The sequence below is a fragment of the Mesitornis unicolor genome, unplaced genomic scaffold (genome assembly GCF_000695765.1).
Source record: "Mesitornis unicolor isolate BGI_N332 unplaced genomic scaffold, ASM69576v1 scaffold4991, whole genome shotgun sequence".
Taxonomy (NCBI): domain Eukaryota; kingdom Metazoa; phylum Chordata; class Aves; order Mesitornithiformes; family Mesitornithidae; genus Mesitornis; species Mesitornis unicolor.
The window spans coordinates 25,882-47,013 of NW_010161559.1; the positions used below are offsets into that span (position 1 = coordinate 25,882).

At 54.3% G+C, this 21,132-nt stretch overlaps 2 protein-coding genes across 2 annotated transcripts in view; one reads left to right on the forward strand and one right to left on the reverse strand.

Annotated features, from left to right (window-relative positions):
- Nucleotides 1-8,536, forward strand: part of DNMBP (dynamin binding protein) — a 26,078-nt gene extending 17,542 nt beyond the window's left edge. The window contains exons 4-16 of the mRNA XM_010193344.1: nt 635-822; nt 1,448-1,547; nt 2,099-2,246; nt 2,704-2,721; nt 3,345-3,544; nt 4,980-5,110; nt 5,354-5,458; nt 5,667-5,795; nt 6,234-6,566; nt 7,003-7,185; nt 7,262-7,460; nt 7,548-8,002; nt 8,351-8,536. Coding sequence (XP_010191646.1) covers nt 635-822; nt 1,448-1,547; nt 2,099-2,246; nt 2,704-2,721; nt 3,345-3,544; nt 4,980-5,110; nt 5,354-5,458; nt 5,667-5,795; nt 6,234-6,566; nt 7,003-7,185; nt 7,262-7,460; nt 7,548-8,002; nt 8,351-8,536 — 2,375 coding nt within the window. The remainder of the gene's footprint in view (nt 1-634; nt 823-1,447; nt 1,548-2,098; nt 2,247-2,703; nt 2,722-3,344; nt 3,545-4,979; nt 5,111-5,353; nt 5,459-5,666; nt 5,796-6,233; nt 6,567-7,002; nt 7,186-7,261; nt 7,461-7,547; nt 8,003-8,350) is intronic.
- Nucleotides 8,537-10,580: 2,044 nt separating this feature from the next.
- ABCC2 (ATP-binding cassette, sub-family C (CFTR/MRP), member 2) lies at nt 10,581-20,680 on the reverse strand (the record flags this gene model as incomplete). The annotated part of the gene is made up of 22 exons (XM_010193345.1): nt 10,581-10,809; nt 11,207-11,401; nt 11,776-11,942; nt 12,211-12,369; nt 12,617-12,760; nt 12,847-12,948; nt 13,345-13,471; nt 14,115-14,314; nt 14,417-14,572; nt 15,530-15,684; nt 16,158-16,377; nt 16,621-16,726; nt 16,994-17,102; nt 17,971-18,157; nt 18,402-18,569; nt 18,673-18,849; nt 19,039-19,165; nt 19,293-19,359; nt 19,450-19,534; nt 19,870-20,016; nt 20,293-20,430; nt 20,615-20,680. Coding segments are annotated over 22 exons (3,132 nt in total), but the record flags the coding sequence as incomplete, so codon positions are not given.
- Between the last annotated feature and the right edge of the window lie 452 nt (nt 20,681-21,132).

The window sequence follows — 21,132 nt, forward strand, 5'->3', positions numbered from 1 at the left end:
CCCGCCCATGGCATGGTGGCCACCCATGAGGCACATCTAGCCACCCCGGGCCTCCGGGTGCCCACCGCAGCCTCCCGACAAAGGCCTCAGCCTTCCCGGCCCCAGGGAGCGCTGCTCGCCGCGGTCCAGCTCCAGGCTTTGCCGCCAGCAGCCCCATTGTGGATGCCTGAGGCCTTTTCGGCCATTCAGATGGAAATGGCCCGAGGCTGGGGAATGGAGACCCTGTTCCCAACCTGAGAGAAGAGGGCAGCCGCCATTGCCCAGCTGGGAAGAGGGTGAGGAGTGGAGTGGGGCTCATCTCCGCATGTGCTCAGCCCCACCAAGTTTTCTGAAGCAGTAAAGTTGGAGAGCAGCAGTAGGAGAGAGGTCTGGGCCCGGCTGGCAGTGGGAGAGCAGGTTTGTGTTACTGGTGCTGCCAGGGCAGGCTGTAGGAGCAGATCGGGGCTCCTTGCTGCCCTGGGGCTGGGAGTGCTGGGGATGGCCTCTCTGGAAAGGTCCTTGCATGAAGAGTACTGCTATCTAACAGTTGTGTTTGGCAGTCTTACAGGTTGCGTGTGGCATAGTTTAGGTGCTACTTGTCTCTCATCCTTGCATTCTCACTGGAAGATGCCAATCTTGCTGGTCTGTCTTGCAGAGATGACTCTCCTGTCCTCCCAGACACCATCCTTGGAGACCTCCTTGGCTGCCACTGAGAGCCCAGAGCAAAGGATGCTGGAGAAGAGGTCCAAGGTTATTGAGGAACTGCTCCAGACGGAGCGGGACTATATCAGAGACTTGGAGATGTGTGTGGAGAGGATCATGGTCCCCCTGCAGCAAGCACAGGTAGAAGCAGGGGGGCAAGCCATGGTGCAGCACTGGTCCGATGGGGTGAGGATACTGAGTTCACTTTGTTCTCGGAGGCAGCCAAGCCAGCAGCATGGGATCTCACAGGGGAAATTCAGCTGTGCTGAGGGGAGCAGGATGGGTTTTGCTGCTCCCTGCACTCATAGACATAGCCCATCTGTTTTGGGATCCTGCTGAGCCCCCACCTCTGCTAAGAGCAAGAAACCTGGCAGCAAGTATCATAGATTCATTTCCTGAGGTAGGAAATGTTCCTCTTCATTTAGTTTGTGGGTTAAATTCGTTGTCAGGAGAAGGAAAATATGGGATCTTGGTATGGGGACAGAGTTGGTAGGAGGAGAGAGAGAATATCAAGTGAAAAGAGACAGGAATGAAATTTCTGGGAAAGAGGAGGGCACTGTGTTTGGTAGGACACATAAGGAGTGAGAGTTTCAGTGCATGGAGGGGATGGGGGAGTGAGCACGGAAGTCACTGTGGTGAAAGCAGGTCATGCTGGGTGGCTGCGAGTGAGCTGAGGGCTGATGGGTTTCAGGAGGGCAAGGCAAAGCTGTTGGGTCTGGCTGGGACATGTTATCCTGTCTGGGATATTTCTCTTCCTGTTCCCCAGATGCAGAATATGGACTTTGATGGTCTTTTTGGAAACATCCACATGGTAATTAGCTTCTCCAAACAGCTGCTGTCTACCTTGGAGGCTTCAGATACCGTTGGTATGAATTCTGCTGTTACCTTTACTCAGCAGGCTGGGATGTGCTTTGCTAGTGGCAGGACAGAAGAGAGTAGTTTAAATGGCAAGTCACTGGGGTTGGGCTTACTCACTGCTGGTCCCTATCATTGCTCATCTCTTCAGCAGTGAAGCTGAGGAGGTAGGTATTGCTTCATGAATGCCACCCCCCATTGTTCTATGCTGAGAAATGCAGTGCCTGTGGCCCACCCTGGCCCTTTACCCCAAAGGGAGTCCTACTCTCACTCCAGCGCTGCCACCTTTCTCGGCTCAGGCCCTGGGCAGCCTGCGTCTTTGCCCTCTGTGTGGTTCCAGTGGCCGGTGTCCCCACTCCTCAACCCTCAAAGAGCTGGATTGATTGAGGTATCTATGCTAGCAGGGGATGAGGAGACATCCAGGATGCTCTAGTAACACTGTCTTCTCAAGCTGTGTGTGTGGAAAGGGGACACTGGGCATCTCATCATGAGACATGCCAGGGTTGTTGAAGGCAGCTGGGGCCAAGGGGACACTGAAGCCCTGCTTCACTGCTGTCTGCAGGGCCAGTGTTCCTGGCACAGCGTAAAGAGCTGGAGAGTGTCTACAGGGCGTATTGCCAGAACCATGATGAGGCCATCGCGCTGCTGGAAACCTATGAGAAGGATGAGAAGATACAGAAACTACTCCTGGACCTGCTGGATAGCCTCAGGTTGGAGCCTCTGGCTGTGGCAGCCACTAGGCTGGGGTAGGGGGGTTGGTCTCCAACATTTGTTGGTAATACTTGGGCAGTTCAGGTGGTGACTGGAGAGGGGCTGGCTGTGTCACTGTACAGTTGACCAGGATCTAGGTTCAAATGGCCTCCTGCCCCAATGCATAGGTGCTGGGACACCCATAGACCCTCCTTAAAGTCTGAATAGAAGCCACCAAAGTACAGAGAAGGTGGCTTGTCCTGACTTGAGGACTCCTGTTCCTCCAGGACTGCCCTACTATGGCTGGTGAGGACTGCCAGGGCTCCAGCTTGTGGAGGTTAATGTCCTCGGGACTGGCAGCACTGGCTGCTGCTCTGGGAGACCGGGGCTACCCACTGCGTTGGCAGCATCACTGCACGCCTGCCCCCTATTAACCCATTGCTTTTCTTTGCTTTTTGGCACTCTGTGGACCGGCAGGAGCCTGTACACTGAGTGGTAAGTGCATTCTTCCTGTTAGTCCCCACTTGTCCATCTGTCCTGACCTGCCTGCTCTCATGTAACTAACCTCCCATCACTGGCTGGGTGCATGCTGAGAGGCCTTAATGGTCACATCTGGGAGGAGCAGGGTGCCTGTGGTGTGATCACAGCAGAGGCAATGGGTAGACTGCTCAGGCAGGCAGCACAGGCAGATGATGAAGTGAGAGGAGGTCTTGGGCAGGAAACAGGTTTTGAGAGCTGTCAGCCTTAAGGAGCCAGGAGAGCCTTGCACTGGCTGTGGTCCTGACACAGTGGTGGTGGGACAGAGTCTGAGGCAAGTGACACTCTGGTAAGTGTGAGGGTGTGCCTGTGTGGGATTTCATGGTGAGTCTTTTGACGGAGAGGATCCTGCCTGGGAAGGGTCACTTGGTGTGCGTGAGGTCTGGAAACCTGGGGTTGATCTGAGAGCACCAGTTTAGGAGTGCAGTGAGTTTGGAGATGAGGGTGATGTGACTTAGAGAGTACAGTGGACTTAGAGGGGTTGCTGTTCTGGGTCTCATTTGGGTTGGTTTGAGAGGGCAGAATTTGTGTGGCAGATCTGGACTGAAACCTAGTGCATCTCCTTTGTCCTCACTTCCCAGGGGCTGCACAAACTACATTAACCTGGGCTCCTTCCTTATCAAGCCAGTGCAAAGGGTGATGCGGTACCCACTGCTGCTGATGGAGCTACTGAGTGCCACCCCCGAGGCTCACCCTGACAAGGCACCACTCACAGCTGCTGTCCTCGCAGTCAAAGAAATCAACGTCAACATCAATGAATACAAGCGCCGGAAAGACCTGGGTGAGGAGCTAGGAGAGAAAGACAGGAGTGGGGGTGTTGAGGTTGCTGACTTCTGAGCATTAGCCCCCAATCTGCCCCCAATAAACTGTGCCCTGCCAGCAGGGCAGTAGAAGAGCTGCATTCAAAAATCTGAGCATGAGATACAATACATTGAGTAACACAATATACTTTTGACTTCAGCTGTTTCTTGGGATACAGAGAGATGAAATGTATAAAGTTCCTGACCATATGCCTATTAAATGAAAACAAAAATAATGATAGGACATCATACGATATGAATATGTATTTAATGTATTAAAGTTTAAAAAATCCAATTTTAAACAACAGAAGTAGAGAATCTGCTAGGGTAGTCTCTGTCTTACTGAGATTTGGAGACTAAGTTTGAAGGTATATCTGTAGACAGGACAGAATTGCGGAGGCGCTGGCTGCAACAGCCCTCTGGGCTCTCCTGTGCAACCTCCTGCTTGGAGCAGGATTGTCCCCAACGTTGTCTCTGATCAGCCACCACTCCCTCCGGCCAATTCTCGCTGACCCCCAAGGACAGAGATTTCACTGCCACTCTGCTGTACTGTGCCAGGGCTGCCTCCAAGCTGCATCTTGAATGGCTGATGCCCCTCGTTGTATTGCCTGGCGCTGCTGAGTTGGGTTCCATCACCTTTGTAGCTGCCGACTGTGAGCAGATCCCCCTCTGCCTCCTTCCAGCCAGGCTGAGCCCACCTGGCACCCCCAGCTCTTGTTGTGTGGCCTGAGCTCTCCCTGTGGTTCAGGCGCTCTGGTTGTCCCACATCTCTCTTGACCTGGAGGCACCAAAACCGGACATGGTAACCCCAGCACTGAACAGAGGGAGGAAATTTTTCTCTTTGACCTGCTGGCCACCCTGTTTGTTTTACTTTGGAAGCCCCTGACTTGTGCAGGTCTTATACTTTACTCTTTCCGCATAGCCCCACTGAAGCTGAGATGACATAGATTGCCTGTAATGATTGCTCATATTTGCTAAAGAAGCAACATAAATACCTTCTATATGTCCCGTGATTATTGTACACCATCTTCTGTGTCATCTTATGCTAATGCTATGCATAATCCTATGGAAGAGTTTAAATGGTGGGCCTACAAACTGTGGGACATATAGAGAGCGAAATAGGGGATTACAGGAGGCACAGTGCAGGATTTCAAGGTGATGTATGGTATGGTATGGTATGATATGATATGGTATATGTTATGATCTGATATGACATAACCTGGTGTGATATAACATGATATGACATGCTGTGATATGGAAAGACATGACATGATATGAGATAACAATATGTTATGTGGGACACTTGGGGCTGCAGAAACTTGGGGAAGGGGAGAACCAGCAAAGCAATTGCTGAGGCACTGTAAGACATGGGCATTGTACTGACAAGGGTTCTGATTTCTACATCAATCTCTTTAGTTCTAAAGTACCGGAAAGGGGATGAAGATAGCCTAATGGAGAAGATCTCCAAGCTTAACTTCCACTCTATCATCAAGAAATCCAACCGTGTGAGCAGCCACCTCAAGCATCTCACAGGCTTCGCGCCCCAGGTAGTGTACATCTGTACATCAATTGCCAGGTGCACTTACACCCTGCAGTGCTTCTGCAGTGGTGTCTGCTGTCCCCCCACACCTCTCTCCAATGAATAGCTCTGATCCAGGCCATCAGAGTGAGCTTAGAGCCTGAACCACCTGTCTCTGCTGTCCTACTTGTGGACAGGGAGAACCTGCATCTCACACTCTGGGAGGTGCTGGAGTTGTGCTTTGCCTCCCTTGAGACATTTTCTCTCGCAGCTGAAGGATGAAGCTTTTGAGGAGACAGAGAAAAATTTCCGGTTGCAAGAGCGACTGATCAAGTCCTTCATCCGGGACCTTTCTCTCTACCTGCAGCACGTCCGGGTGAGTCTGTCTGGGTGTGATGCCTAACGGATGGCACTCGCCATGCACTGCCCCTGCTGCCTGCATGGTGCATACCTGCAGTGCCTCTGGCCAGTGCTCCTGACCTCAACCGTGCTGGGGGGTGGCCTCTGGGGGTCTGGGCTGCCATGGGAAGCCTCTTACCCTTGACAGCAAGCATGGCTGTGCTGACTGTGTGTCACTGGTGCAGGAGTCGGCTTGCATGAAGGCATTGGCAGCAGTGAGCATGTGGGACTTGTGCACAGAGAAAAGCAGTGGGGACTTGGACCAGTTCCAGAAAGTGAACCGGCTCATCAGCGACCAGCTCTTCTCCAACTTTGTGAGTGAGGCTGTGTTCTCATGTGGTGGGGGCCTGCTGCAGATGGGCAGCCCCTGGGAGTCTGCAGGGAGGGTAGCACAACCTGGGAGAGGTATGAGCACCCCTGTTGGGTGCTCACCTCCTGAGAGCTTTGATGCCTGTGAGTTTATGATGTGTATTGGGCGTGCATGTTGTATACTCATTCTTTTCAGCCCTACCTGAAATGTTACGGCTCTCTGTAAGTGGTTCAGGTACTTCCCATAGCATTGCCCATGCTGGCACATTTATATAATATTATAGAATAGTTGCTGTTGAAAGGGACCTCTGGAGCTGTGGTGGGTGCCATTGAAAAGACGGACCCTGTGCTGTTCTACGAGGTTGTGTGCTGAGGTGCTGCTGTTTGCAATATGGCAGGAGAGAGCACCTTGTCTCACCTGCTCTCTGCATCTCTGCCACCAGAAAGAGCGGACAGAGCGACTGGTGAGATCACCCCTGAACCAGCTGCTGAGCATGTTTGCAGGGCCTCACAAGCTGGTGCAGAAACGCTTCGACAAGCTCCTCGACTTCCACAACTGCACTGAGCGAGCAGAGAAGCTGAAGGACAAGCGAACGCTGGAGGAGCTACAATCAGCCCGCAACAACTATGAGGCTCTCAATGCCCAGCTCCTCGACGAGCTGCCCAAGTTCCTGTGCTTCGCCAAGGAGCTGTTTGCCAGCTGCGTGCGGGGCTACGCCAAGGCACACTGTGACTTTGTGCGCCTAGCCCTGGAAGAGCTGAGACCTCTGCTGTCGGTGGGTTCCTGGAGCACAGCCAGCACTCTGGGCTCAGTGCAGCGCTAATCTTGTCCGAGCCTCTCTGGGACCCATCCCACTGTGGGGGAAGCTGCAGTTTCAGACCCCAGGTGCCTTGGGGAGGGCTCCTGTGGAATGTTATCAGGGCAGGGATTGCAGGGTCATGGTGTAGTTGTGCATAGAGATGGAGGAGGCTCTGGCTGCTCCTGCAACAGTAGCAGGAGACCATTAGCCTGGGAGAATCTCAGGTCATGAGTCTGGGGATCACTCAGAGCTGGGTCCAGGCAGGACTGCAGATTTGGGCCTGATGCAAATCATAGGCAGGGCTCAGAGCCTTGCTTGGCCCAGGAGCTGGTGTGGTCTCTGCTGTAGCTCTTGGCCACTTTTCCCAGCAGCAGTCACCTAACCATGACCCCCAACCCTGTTCTGGTTCCAGTTGCTGAAGGTGTCTGGCAGGGAGGGAAACCTCATTGCCATCTTCCAGGATGAGCACAGTCGAGTCCTCCAGCAGCTCCAGGCCTTCACCTTCTTCCCAGAGTCCCAGGCAGCTCCCAAGAAGCCTTTTGAAAGGAAGAGTGTGGAGCGGCAGTCTGCACGGCGGCAGCCCCTTGTTGGCTTGGTGAGTTTCCTCTGCCCCAGGTCAGGGCTTGCTGAGCCTGGGACAACCACTCACGCCTGTTCTTTTTCCTCTGCAGCCCAGCTACTTCCTACAGTCAGATGACATCCGAGCTGCCCTCCTGGCTCACTATCCCCCAGAAAGTCTCTTCCAGGCAGACCGCAATTTCAATGCTGCCCAAGACCTGGATGTCTCACTGCTGGAAGGAGACATCGTGGGTGTCATCAAGAAGAAGGACCCTATGGGCAGCCAGAATCGCTGGCTTATAGACAACGGGGGTAAGTGGCTGCCCTCAGTATCTCCTGCAACTCCCCTCTGCCAGTCCCCAGTCTGAGCTCCCTTCCTCTCTTTCTCCCTCTCTGCAGTGACCAAGGGCTTTGTGTACAGCTCCTTTCTGAAGCCCTACAACCCACGCCGCAGCCAGTCGGATGTCTCTATGGGCAGCCACTCTTCCAACGAGTCAGAGCACAGCAGCTCGTCTCCCCATAGCAACACCACGCTGACCTTCAGCCCCAGTGGAGCAGCTGTCACCTTCACTCAGAGACCCCTGCAGGACTCTGCCGCTCCAGCAGACCCATACGAGTCCGCACAGCCCCTCTCAGAGACAGACTCCCCCTCTCTGCCCCAGCTTGGCTCTGGTGGCAGGACAGCCCCACTGGAGCCTGGTACAGTGACATCTCAGCGCCGCTACAGCCGCCCTGAGCTCGGCTGCAGCCCTAGTTCTCGCAATGGGAACCCCACCAAAGTACATCTCAGACCCGCATCCTCGGTGGAGGACAGAGACTCTGGGCTAGAGAGCAGCGAGTCTGAGGGCAACCAGGTGAGCCCTCAGGGTTGGGGATGCTGAGGGCTGGCCCCCTTGAGTGGGGGCTGAATCGTCCTCCTCCCTGGTAGTGACCAGGGAGAGATGGGAGGTCCAGGCTGCTTTGTCCTAGACGGCTGAGATGGGGGATGAGACCTTTTCTCCCAGCACCAGAGGTGCAAAGGAAGAGAAATTGGTTGGAAATGGAGGTAGGCAGGTGGGGGCAGCTCTGTTGGAGGCCAGGATGGGGATGGGGCTGTTGCTGTTTGGAGAGAGGAGCAAAAGCCCACATATCCTGTACAGTGCAACAGCAAGGCTGTGTGTCATGGCCATGCAACTGACGTGTGCTCTCTGTCTCTTTGGCAGGTCTATTATGCTCTCTACACCTTCAAAGGCCGAAACAGCAACGAGCTGAGCGTGTCAGCTAACCAGAGACTCAGGATCCTGCAGTTTGAGGACATCACAGGCAATCGGGAGTGGTGGCTGGCCGAGGCACATGGGAAGCAGGGTTATGTGCCCTCCAGTTACATCCGGAAGACAGAGTACACGTGAGGTAGTGGGCAGGAGCCTGCACCCCGTGCCTTGTTCCTGCTGGGACTGCCAGCCGTCTCAGGTGAGGCTGGCCAGCCCTGCAGCCCCCACTGCTTGCCCTGAGTCTGTGTCCATTGCAGCCATGAAGTGCTCCTGGGCCCCACCACACTGGCTGCCACCTCCCCTTCTGGGGGAGAAAGAAGGGTGGGCTGGCAGGAGCAGGCAGCTTGTGTGAGGACAGGGACAAGTTGCTTTCACCATGTGCTCTGTGATCCTGCTGTATCCAGCCTGGGAGCAGGGGAGCAAAGCATGGGGCCGTGGCCCAGGAAGGAACAGCTTGACTGAGGCTGAGGAGTTGCTATAGGCTTAAATTGTGGATGGCTAATGCTGAGTTTCCAGGATCCATTTTTAGGCAAATAGTGTTAAAAGCAACCCAGGCCCTGTGAACATGCTCCCTGTACCTTAGCAGCAGCAGCAGCCTGGTCTCAGCTGTCTGTGCAGGACCTTAGGGTGGGACATCCACACGCTGCCTGGGGAAGCAGCTCTGGGGTTTGCTAGGCGTAGAGCTCTCAGCTGGAATGGGCTTGGTCTGCCAGAGGCTTGGCCCTCTCCTAGCTCTGCTGCTAGCAGCACCTATTGGGTGACCTAGTCTAGGTGATCCTGCTCTGGCAGGGGGGTTGGACTAGATGATCTTTTAAGGTCCCTTCCAACTTCTAATAGTTTGTGATTCTGTGAGACAGTGCTGGCATTCTGCGTGGGCAAGGCCTTCTCTGGGAGGAATGTGGTGCCCTTTGCAGGGGTGGTGTGTCTTACCCACTGCTGCCATGCCCTGAAGGAGGGAAGCTCCTTTCTCCTTGGGGCCATGTTTGCGTCCCCTGTACTGCTGCTCTGTAAATAAAGGTTTGCCCTTGTGTATAGGCTGTGCGTGTATGAGTGTCGGGGTTGCTGGGAGGAGTGCATGGCCAGTGCTGGGCTGGGGAGAGTTCATGCAGACCCTGCAGGGTCAGGAAAAACTTTTTGGTGGAGTCCAGCATGGTTCTGCCTTGGTGTTTGTGCCAGCTCCAGCTGAGGCACTAGGAAACCCTTCTAGGAAAGATCTTCATTAAGATGAAGTGATTACACTACCCTCCCCCCCAGCTGTGTGTTACATGACTCAGCTGGCACTGTGGGTGGCTGTGTCCCTCCTGCCTCCAGCTGGGGTGAAGGGGTTTGCCCTGCTGTAAGTGAGAAGGCAGTGTACATATGGGCACAGACTCCCTGCATGCCCCAGTCAATTTCAGTGCTACAGCTCCTGGCCTTCATGCCTAAGAACAAAGCAGGGCCAAGCATTTGTCAGCAGTAACCACTGTATTTTCTGTGCGTGCATGTCAGTGTAGCTCACACGTGTGCCTGCACCTCTCCAGTTTGTCTCCACTACAGTCAGGTTTGTAATCTGGAGCCACAGCCCAAAATCTGCTCCATGGGTGGTGATGATAGCCTCAGGGATTACCTCATTTATTTGCACTACAATTAAAGGGAGCTGTAGCCACAGGGAAGGCAGGCGGGCCCTGGCTTCACCTCCACTCCCAGAGTGGTTCATGCCTGGTTATGGCTTTGCCACTGGATGTGGACTCCCTGCCCACATGTGGCTGCGTAATCTGTGTTACCAACTTTCCCCAAACTGTAGCCAGGTTTAAAGCTAACCGGAGGCTTATTTCGCATGCCTTAAAGTCAGACTTTTAATTGAAAGACTAGAAACTGTTACAAAAAAGTAAATAAATTACAACATTCACTTTCAGATTAAACTCTAAATTTCATTCCTTATTGCTAAAGCATCTCTCAGCTAGGTTTCCCTGGCATGGTCAAGTACAAAAACTAAGACCCCCTAAGAGGGAGGTCATGGTCTCCCTGCTTGGCAGATAAATTTTCTATACTGTAATAAATTACACAGCTCCAGATCCCTCCCATGCACAGCAGGTAGGGTGCGGTGGCAAGGTTAGCAGTCCCCTGAAGTCCAGATCCTCTGTCCCTGACCGCCAGAGAAGCTGCCATCTCTGCTTCCCCACTGCAGAGACACAAACTCTTGGGCAAGCTGGCTGCAGGAAGATGCCGGTGCCTGCTTGTTGAGTGCCAGCGAGAGGGAGCTGCCTGTCTGTGCACACACCCACACGCTGCTCCGCTCCACCTACAGCATGGTGCTTTCTGCATTTGTGATGCCGGCATCCTTTGCCATTGCAGAGAAGATGCCCTGCTTCTTCAGCAGCTCCTCAGGGCTGTCGTATTCCACAATCCTCCCGGCCTGCAGCACCATCACCCTGGCAGCAGGAAAAGAAGGGCTGAGCTGATAGCTCTGCTGGCACCACCGCTACAGCCCCACCAACGCTCACTCCTCCTACAGCCACGTTAGGTGGTTCACCTCTCAGCACAGAGGTGAGGGCATAGCTCTCCTCCTGTGCTGGCAGGTTGACACACGTAAAGTGTGAACAACTCTATGGCTTGTGACTGTAAAGAAGAATCCTCAAAACTCTTTCTCCCCAGAGACATGGCCATCCTTCCTATCCCTCTGTTGTACTCTCCTGGAAGCTCTGTATTTTGCTGTCCCAGGCACTGCATCCACCCCTACCCCTCAGGCTGCACCCTTGCTTCTGCTGCTGGCTACCTCTTGCCCCATTCCCCAGAGTCCAGAGCCTCATTCCCCTTGTGCCACAGTACCTGTTGCTGTCCATGATGGTGTGGAGGCGGTGGGCAATGGTGAGGACAGTGCAGTCAGCAAACTCACTCCGGATCGTTGTCTGGATTAAATGATCAGTTTCCAGATCTACGGCTGCTGTTGCTTCATCCAGGATGAGGATCTTGGCTTTGCGGAGAAGGGCCCGGGCCAGGCACACCAGCTGCCTCTGCCCAACACTGGGATGAGGTGGGGGACATGAGTTACAAGGCAGACAGGAGGTGCTGCACATCTGTAAGCCCACTCCCACGTGCTGCCCTGACCCCACCGTCATTTTTGTCCAACACTTCTTGGCCCTGCCCCAACTGATCATCTGCTATCCCGAGCACCACGTCCCTCAATGTCTTGCTCTCTGTGCCACCAGGGAAGGATTGGCTCATGCTGGCTCCCCAACACTGAGCACCAGCTCTGACCCCTAGACCGTTTTCTCCCACCTTCACACTCAGAAGCTTCTCTGCCCTTGTCCCTGGACAGCCACTCTGCTCGAGGCTGCTGTTTCCCTGGAAACAGGGGAAGGGAGGGGAGCTCAGCATGCCTCCACTCCTCCACTCACCTCAGGTTCTCCCCTCCCTCGCTCACAAGATGCAGCAGCCCCTCAGGAAGGTCTTGCACGTATGACTTCAGGTGGGCCAGCTCAAGGGCCTTCCAGACCTCCTCATCTGTGTACTGGTCAAAGGGGTCCAGGTTCATCCGCAGCGTGCCAGTGAAGAGCACAGGGTCCTGCCAGGGACAGCACCATGTTCAGCCACACCATGGCCATTCAGCAGGGGCAATGGCTCCAGGTTTGTCCTGGAGCTGCTGCAGGCCCCTGATTTTGGCCACATCCTGTCCACCCCACTGCCTGCCATAGGCAGGGGAGGTGGTGAAGGCATAGGCCCTGAGGCTCCCCACAGCACCCAGGGATGCGCTAAGGGCAATGCAGCATCCAGGCAACAGAGCCTGGGTAGGATGCACAGCAGTGGGAAAAGGGAAGGTGGGGTGAGCTCACCTGGGGGATGATAGTGAGGTTCTGGCGCAGGTCATGGAGGCCAATTGTTGCTATATCCACCTCATCAATGATGATCGACCCTCCAGCAGCCTCCAGCACCCGGAAGAGGCAGTTCGTGAGGGAGGATTTTCCAGCCCCAGTCCGGCCCACAACCCCAACCTGTGGAAACAGCTATTTAGACCAGCTGACAGGGTTGAAGAAAACAGGGCAGATGCTCTCTGTCTTGGTCTGGTGGGCCTTCCTGTCCTGCACCTGCAACCACCATATCCCAGACTGTCTCCTTTGGTCCCTTGCCCTGCAGCTCAAGTCCCCAGAAGCCACATCCCATCACCATCCCTCCCCAGCCCACAGAAACAACTTTAACACAGTATCAGTAGGGAAAGGGTAGAGGCAGAGAGGTCCAAACCTTCTCCATGCTCCTAATATCGCAGGTGATCCCCTGAAGAACCAGCTCCAGTTCAGGTCTGTAACGAACTTTGTAGTCAATAAACCGGATCTCGCCTTTGCTGGGCCAGCCATGGGGTGGACGCTTTTCTGTCTTCCACGGAGCCTGGGGGCACAGGAACATTATGGGGGTTGCACCCCACGATGCTGACCAGCACCAAGCTGTGCAGCAGGTGTTTCCTGGACCCTCACCTCGTTTTTCACTTTCGTGTACTCGTGTACCCGCTCCACAGCCACAATGTTCGTCTCCAGCTCTGAAGATGTCCGCACCAGCCAGTTCAGTGTTTGGGTCACCTGTGGGACAGAGCCCAGAGAATGCAGAGACCAGTGGGACCCAAGGACACTCATCTTCCACCTCAGCTCAGGGATTCAGCCTGGGCTCGAGCATCCTTAGCCTTGCCCTCAATTATCCACTCCCTGGCCACAGCCTCCTCTCCCCAGCTCTTCAAAGGCTTTGCTGCAGCATCTCTGATCCACAGCAGGACCATGCTCCTCCCCACGGTGGCAAACATCCCCGTCACACTGGTATGTGTGCTCCCCTGGCTCCATAGCAGCTCCCCAGGTGATGGGACACCCCAGCCAACCCTCTCTTCATGGACCAGAGCCAGAGGCAGGGCAGCATCTGCAGCCATCCCAGAGCTCCCAGGAACAGCCCTGTCTTGGAACAAGAAAAAGGTTTCATTGACTCACATTGAGGGCGGAAGAGATAGAAAGACCCACGATGCCGCCCTCCAAGGTGTCCTTTGAGATCACTGCCAGAAGTGCAGAGAAGAAGACCACCAGGCTCCCAACAAACTCCAGACGGATGGCCAGCCACCTGCACAAGAAAAGGACAGCTGAAAGGTGGTGGGAAAGGCTTCTGCCTCTGCCTGCACCCAACGCAGGGTCCACCAGTAAGATGAGCATCCCATCAGCATCCCTGCACACCCAGCCCTGAGCCTAGCGCTGTACATGTGGTACCTGCACCTACACAGAATGTGATTTGTGGGCAATTCTGCAAGAAGGTTCATTTTATCTCTCAGTCCCTGGGTCTCACATGGAAACTCCTGTGCTGGTTATGCCACGTATCAGAGGAGCCCCAGCTGCACAACCCTCACACACCCAAAGCATGTAACAGTAACACACCACCAACACACAGTGACCCCATCGCACTCCCACATGGCCTGGAGCATCAGCCTCTTTGCAGAACCCATCAAGAGCATCTCAGTCCTTGATAGCGCAGCTCACCCTGACCAGGCTTTGAACACTTCATAGGGGGCCACATTCTGAGTTTTGAAATCACCCTAAATGTCTCCTTCCTACAGATGGTGTCCCTATCCCAAACTCCCCTAGTTCCTACACAGACCGTCAGTCCAAGATCAAAAGGGAGGACTGCAGCATCCCAGGACCTCCCTCAGAACCCAGGAGCCCCTGGGCAGAGGTGCTGCAGGCTGTGTTGTGGCATAAGGAATAAAGCTTACCTATTCGAGACTATCCAGGAGTAAACACTTTTCTGATTGATGTCCATGGTGCTCTCATTTTGCTGCAGGAACCGCTGTTGGTGTCCATAGGCCCGGATCACAGAAAGGCCTGACACTGTCTCACCAAAGTGGGAGTAGATGGGAGACCTAGTGACAGAGTCCAGACGCCGTAGCTGACGCGACGTGGAGACATAGAAGCGCTAGAACGAGCGACACAGCTTGGTTACCAACACAAAGCCCGGCAGCGACAAAGATACTGCTCTAAGCAGGGCAGAAACTTCCTTTAAGCCCCAGTTACTCACCAGCACAAAGTAGTAGAAGATGCTCAAGGGAATGATAATGACAACAAAGAAGGGGGTGGCCAGGGAGATCATGAGCAATGTGCTAATGATGCCCATGAAACAGGACAGCCAGCTGCGGAAGGACATGGGAATAGTCTCATCTATCGTGAAGATGTCCTGGAGCATGCAAAGAAGTGGGGAGAAGCAGTCAGTGATCTCAGAGAGAGGGAAAAGCCCAAAGGCCCCACATGTACAGGCTTCCTACACACCGACAGGATAACAAAGTGCCAGACACTAGCAAAAATAGTGCTATTAGGGTTACAATCCCATTTAGGGCCACAGGTCTTATCTTGGGAACAGCTGATTTAACAGAGAAGCTTTCAATAATATTGCCTTGTAGCATGAACCAGCTTTGGGATGCAGGATGCATCCTAGGACTCAGGATGCAGGAGCAGGAACTGAGGCAGAAAGACAAACAGGGCTGACCCCAGGTCCATGCAGGTGCACTCATGTATCCAGCTGGCCACCATTCCTCTCCCAGCTGGGCATCATATATTCCCTCATCTCAGAGTAAATGCAGCAGGCCCATAGGCTTGTGCTCAAGAGAGGTTTTTATTCCCAGAAGTCAGGAGATGGCACCAAAGAAGTGAAGTGGCAGCACACTTGAAACTGCCTGTCTGTATTCTCCCTCCTTTACCATTTCTTTTTCGTTTTACAAGTCTCATTTACATGACAAAGACCATATAATTTGCTGACAGCCCATAACCAGAACGACAGTTCATTACAGGACAGGAGCTGTAGGCTCCTACCTCTCTTGGTAATCTACTCTGGACCCTCTTCAGTTTCTCCACATCCCTCTTGACCAGGTGGCCCCAAAACAGGACACAGTACCCAGGTGTGGCCTCCCTAGCACTGAGCAGAGGAGATAATAATTCTCTGTGATCTGCTGGACACTCTCCTCCTAGCATAGTCCAGGGCGTGGTTTGCCTCACAGGCAGCCTTAAATCTACCATGCCCTTCTGGTCTTTTCCAGACCCTGTGCAGTGCTGAACAGGAGCAGGGTTATGCCACCACCCAACGCTCTCCAGACTTGCCAGAATGAATACCTTCTCCATGCTGGGGTTGTTCTCTTACCTTGGCAAACCTATTCACAATGCGCCCAGTCGGGGTCGTGTCAAAAAAGCTCATGGGCACGCGCAGGATGTTGCTGAGCAGTTGCTGATGCATCACCCGGGAGGCTCGCTTGGCACCACGAGCAGACAGGATGGTTGCAAGGAGCAGGAAGAGAGCTGCAAGGAGAGCACAGAGCAGTCACCACCAGTTCAGGTGTGATGCTGGCCTCAGGCACGCTTTCGGTCGAGGGACACATCAAGCAGCTCCAAGCCAGCAGCTCTGCAGCGAGTTACTGTGATAGTCCTGCATCCCACCTTCTTCAGAGGCCCCGGTAACTGTGTCCCACCACAGGGGAGAAACATTAACCCTTCTGGAAAACCTTGGGCCTTGGCACTATCTCCAGGCTGGTTAAGGACAGTGATCTTTAACCTAAGGGGGCAATACAAACTTCTTGGGGAAATTTATGCTGGCTTCACCCTGACATCTGTCCCCAGTTGAGCCAGGAGCAGGAGGGAAGGCAGCAGCAGGCAGATGGACACAATGATGGCCCTCTGCTCATTGCTGCACTGCTAGCTGCAGGCCTTGCAAGCCCTATCCCTTCTGGACCACAGACTGAGATGAGCGGGATCCCCTGTGCCCCCACGCTCACCTTGTGACACCCCCAGTGCCCCAAAGACACCGATCCGCAGGTCTCGCTGCTCCACGGGATAGGTCTGGTTCAAGTAGTGCTCTGCGTCATCAGTCCAGGCGCTAAGCCACAGGTTGGTCCCCACATAGGCAACGTACTGGCCAACATAGCTCATAGCAACCCAGAAAGAATACCACAAGCCAACAGCACGCAGGTACCGCAGGTACATGGAGAACTTCACCTGTAGACCAATTCAGCCCATCACTGCTGCCCAGCAAACTGTGTCCAGTGACACCCAGCACAGCCTTGGGACTCCCACTTTGCTGCCAACAGGGCTCCCCTCCACCACCTTACCCAGCCCTGTCTCCTTCAATGCCTCTTGGCTGCAATGGGGCCACAGAACATCAGCACCAGCTTCTCTGAGCCACAGTCTTGTAGCACTGAGCCAGGGCAGCACAGTGCCCACTCTATCCATTCTCCTCACCTTGCCAGTTTCCACAGCTTCTTTCTCGATCAGTTTCTGACCTTTCAGCTTCTTGGGGGGCTCCTCCTGGGTCTTCTTCCGGGAACTGGTGCTGCTTTTACTAAGGCTGCAGGGAGGTGATGGGCAGTGTTAGTCACAGGGTGCTGGATGCTCCCTTTCAGGGAGGACCACAGAGTAAGGCTGTGACACACTAATGTGAATAAAGGCAAGAACAGATGTTCCTGACCCAGCCCAACTGGTGGTAGGAGCAGGTAGGGAGGCTCCCAGTCTCTCCTTTGCAGGAATCCCCCCAGTGAAGCCTTCAGACTTCCAGCTCTGAGGGAGCAGTGCAAGGGCCAGTAGAGAGAGCTGAGACCTCAGGTCAAGTACCCACCTGCGAATGAACTCTCTCTGACAGATGCTGGCCTCTCGCTTCAGGGTCATGCTCACCACATCATCCAGGCCCTCCTCCACACAAGGATCAACATCTTCATCACCCTGCTCTTCATCCCCAGCTAAAGCAAGAGCTACAAGCACAGAGATGAGGGAAGGTAGGGTCAGGCACTGAGGAGAGAGCAGATCCCAGGCACCATGCCTCTGCTGCACTTAGCTCCACCGCACACTCCAGGCCCAGGACGTGTCCTACCACCACACATCACACCTTCTCCAGCCCTGCTGCAAGCCCAGTAGAGCAGGAGGAGGAAGAAATCCATTGTGCTGGAGGGTGAACTGACAGGGGACATAAGGCTAAAGGTTTGCATGGAGGCAGTCCCTGTTGCTGACCTATCCCAGTATCACTGGTGGGACCTCAATCTGAGATTTGCATTAGTTTAGTAGATGCAAGATCTGGTAGGCCATGTCACTCCAGCTCAGAAGCATTGCTTTGAGCAGGTGGAGATGGGTCTTGTGGGGACAGACTAGCAATAGCCAGGCTCCAACTGGACACCTGGTAACCTGACCTGAAACCAATCCTCCACATAGCACTGGGAGACATGATAAAGATGAAATGTTATCCAACAGGATGTTTGAAATAAACCAAAGGGTCTTTCTCACCCCAGCACCACTTAAGGTATGGAGCCCATTGCCACATAAGATTATGGGACCCATAAACATAATTGAACTTAAAAAGGAGTGAAAAAAACAGACAGTTCCTTTGCTGGCTGTTCAATACAATGCTTGGGTGCAAATCTTAGACAGAAAGACCTTGTGCTGAAGATTGCCAGAAGCTAGGAAGGATTCAGAGTGGCCACCACAGGGGTCTGGGCTGGATAGACCCAGACCAGACTGATGGACCACGTCTTGCGGTTTTCATAACCCAAAAACACACACATGGCCCCTCTAACAGCCGCAGCCCCACTGTGTTCCCAGTACCTGTGCTATCTTCCTCCACAGCATCCTCCTCCTGTCTGCCGTACAAGTTCAGGAACTGAGCAAAGGCCCCCCTGTTTGCAAGCAGGGTGCTGTAGGAGCCGTGCTCAGACACTGCTCCCGCCACCAGCACTACGATGTTATCGACCTGGGGCAGGAAACTGATACTGTGTGTCACCAAGATCCGTGTCTGCAACAAAATGGTTGCAGGGTAATGAGCATTAGAGCAGACCCTGCCCCCAGCCTCGGGCCTGCAGGCTCTCTATCTGCCCCTTGGGGACCTCTGCTTATCAATGCTTGGCTAGGAGGACACAGGGCACCCCTCTAGGCACCCATGAGGCCTTTCCTGCCTGCTGCAGCCTCACATGAGTGCCCTCCCTGGATGCTCAACTCCTGCCTGGCCGGGTGGTGGGGCGGTAGGCATGGGTGCTCACCTTCTTTTGCAGCAGTCCTTTTGGCCCTAGCACATGCTCGAAGAGGTACTTGCCAACGTGAGCATCCACAGCAGACAAGGGGTCGTCCAGGACATAGATGTCTGCGTCATTGTACACTGCCCGGGCCAGGCTGACTCGCTGCTTCTGACCCCCGCTCAGGTTAATGCCCTGGAAGGGAAGGGACCTCTCTGAGCCCTTGGCTGTCACAGGGAAACAGCTCTGTCCCCTGCTGCAGGTCCTATGGGAAACCCATAGTGCCTGGGCCTGATACCTTCTCTCCAATCTCTGTCTGGTCACCTGCAGGCAGCAGTTCCAGGTCGGGAAGCAGGGCACAGGCCTTGATGACCTGCTGATACCTGGCTTCATCCAGTTCCGACCCAAAAAGGATGTTGTCTTTCAGTGTGGCATTCTGGATCCAGGCCTGCTGGGGGACATAGGCCATGGAGCCCTGGCAGGAGAGACACAAGAACAGCTACCTCGTCAGATCATCAGCCTGAGCATTGCCACCTCCTTGCCTGCCTGTCCTGCAGCCTCTCCTTGCCCTGAGCCACCGCTCTGGGACCGTTCCTGCCCTGCTGCCTCCCCACTGAGCTCCCAGGCAGCCCCACAGCTCACCGTGCCATCCGGCTCCTCTCACCTGGATGTTGATGTGTCCCTTGATATTCTCCATCTCCCCGAGCATGGCGGACACCAGTGAAGATTTGCCTGAGCCCACAGCTCCCACTACAGCCACCAGGCTCCCAGGTGTGATGTCCAGGGTGACACTGTGAAGACAGGAGAGTTGAAGACGCAGCATGGGACCAGCATGGAGCAGTGAATGCCATTCCCAACTAACATACAAAGACTCCCTCTCCCTATCCATCTGCCCCCAAAATGGCACAGAGCACTCACTCTCTTATCGCAGCATTGCCGTCCTGCTCCCAGGCAAAGGTGGCATCCGAGAAACGCACAGCACTGCCTGTCAGCAGAGAGCCATCCCTCAGGGCTGGGAAAGCCCAGGGTTGGGCCACCCTGTGACCCACAGAGGCTAATCTGGAGGTTAGCCTACCTGCAATGGGGTTGTGGTGGATAGCTGAGGTGTCCAGGTCTTCTCCCCCCAGGTAGCGCTCCAGCCTTGCAGTCGACACATTGGTCTGCAATGGCAGAAAGAGGATGATGTGTGGGCACAGGGTGCAGGTGTGTGGGCACAGGGTGCAGGTGTGTGGGCACGGGGCACAGCTGGGTGGGCTGGCAGGAGCCCTGTAAGCAGAGCACCGCATACACACACCCCTCACCCAAGAAGCACCAGTCCCAACCTCTGATGCCCAAGCCTGCATCACATATGTGAGCCCTGTCCCACCCTACTGTCAGCAGTCCTCTGCACGGACTCCTGGGTGTCTAAGACCCAGGTCCATAACACACCTGAGCCCCATGTGCTGGTTTGGGCAGAGGTATCATGAGATTCCCCCTGCCCTATGTGAGAGCTGACCTGCACCAGGGAAGAAAGGACCAAGGGCAGCATGGCCATGGGGAAGCGCAGCACGTTGAAAAGGGAGATGGCAGTAAAGGCCTTCTGTGCATCCAGGATGTTGTTCTCATCCACCAGCACATAGACAGCAAAGCTGGCCAAGGAGACCTAGAACAGATAGCAGGGAAAGCCACCATCAGTGTGGCTGAGTGCAGCCCAGCCCCTTATGCTCCCCTAAGGCCTCAGCAGTGCCTTCCTGCTGGGGACCTGTTCCTCTTCTGCTTCCCTTCTTCTTTGGGCCCTGTCTCACCACTCTGATGGAACCTCTTTCCAATCATGGCTCTCCTGCCAGCAAGCAGGACTATAACTTCCCCATCCCCTTGGACACAGCACAACCCCAGCTCTGAGGAAGGTGCAGCCCTCCCCAAACCTGCTGGCACTCACCAGGAAGGGGGCACACGTGAACACAAAGGTAGAGATTGACTGCAGGTAACTGAAGTTCAGCAAGTCCTTCAGCTCGCATGCCCGGATCTCATTGACTCGCTTCTCAAATGACGGCTCCCAGGCAAAAAGCTTCAGGATCTGTGGGATGACCAGTGTGAGCAAGTCCTGGCCTCACAGGACATCCCCCCTCCACACTCAGCTTGCTGGTGGCCAGCCCCTCCATCACCAGCTCCCGACGTGCTCAGAAACCTCCTTGTCCACTGCATATCCTATCTCCTGTCCTGCCCCATGGCTCAGAGCACTTCCCCACTCCACTGCTCACCTTGATTCCATTGAGGATTTCACTCATTATTTTCATGCGTTCATCCTTGTTTTTCATGTTCCTTACCTACAAATAGAAGAGCCAGAGATCACCTAAAACAAACAGCAGCTCACCCTTGGAAATACATCTGAGCTGCCACACAGAAGGGAAGGTTGGGCTCCAGAGTTCAGAGAAGACACCCCACGAAGCTGGACCTTGTCTCTCTAGGGATTTGGACAACCTGGGAAAAACAGCACCCTGTTGTCATGTAAAAGCTAGAGCTTTCTTTTATGGTTGGTAATATCTCACTTTGAGTCCTCAAGGCTGCACCCAGTCCTGTTCAAGTTCAGCTGTGATGGTACAACAGGTCTCACCTGCCTCCTGTTCATCTCAGCTGATGAGCCCCCAGCTCAGGCCAGAGACACCCCCAGCCCAAGTCAGATGAACTTCTTAGGCTGGGAAGGATCCATAGCACAACAGAGAATGGTAGGAGAGTGTGAAAAATGAGTGAATCACAGAATCACAGAACATTAGGGATT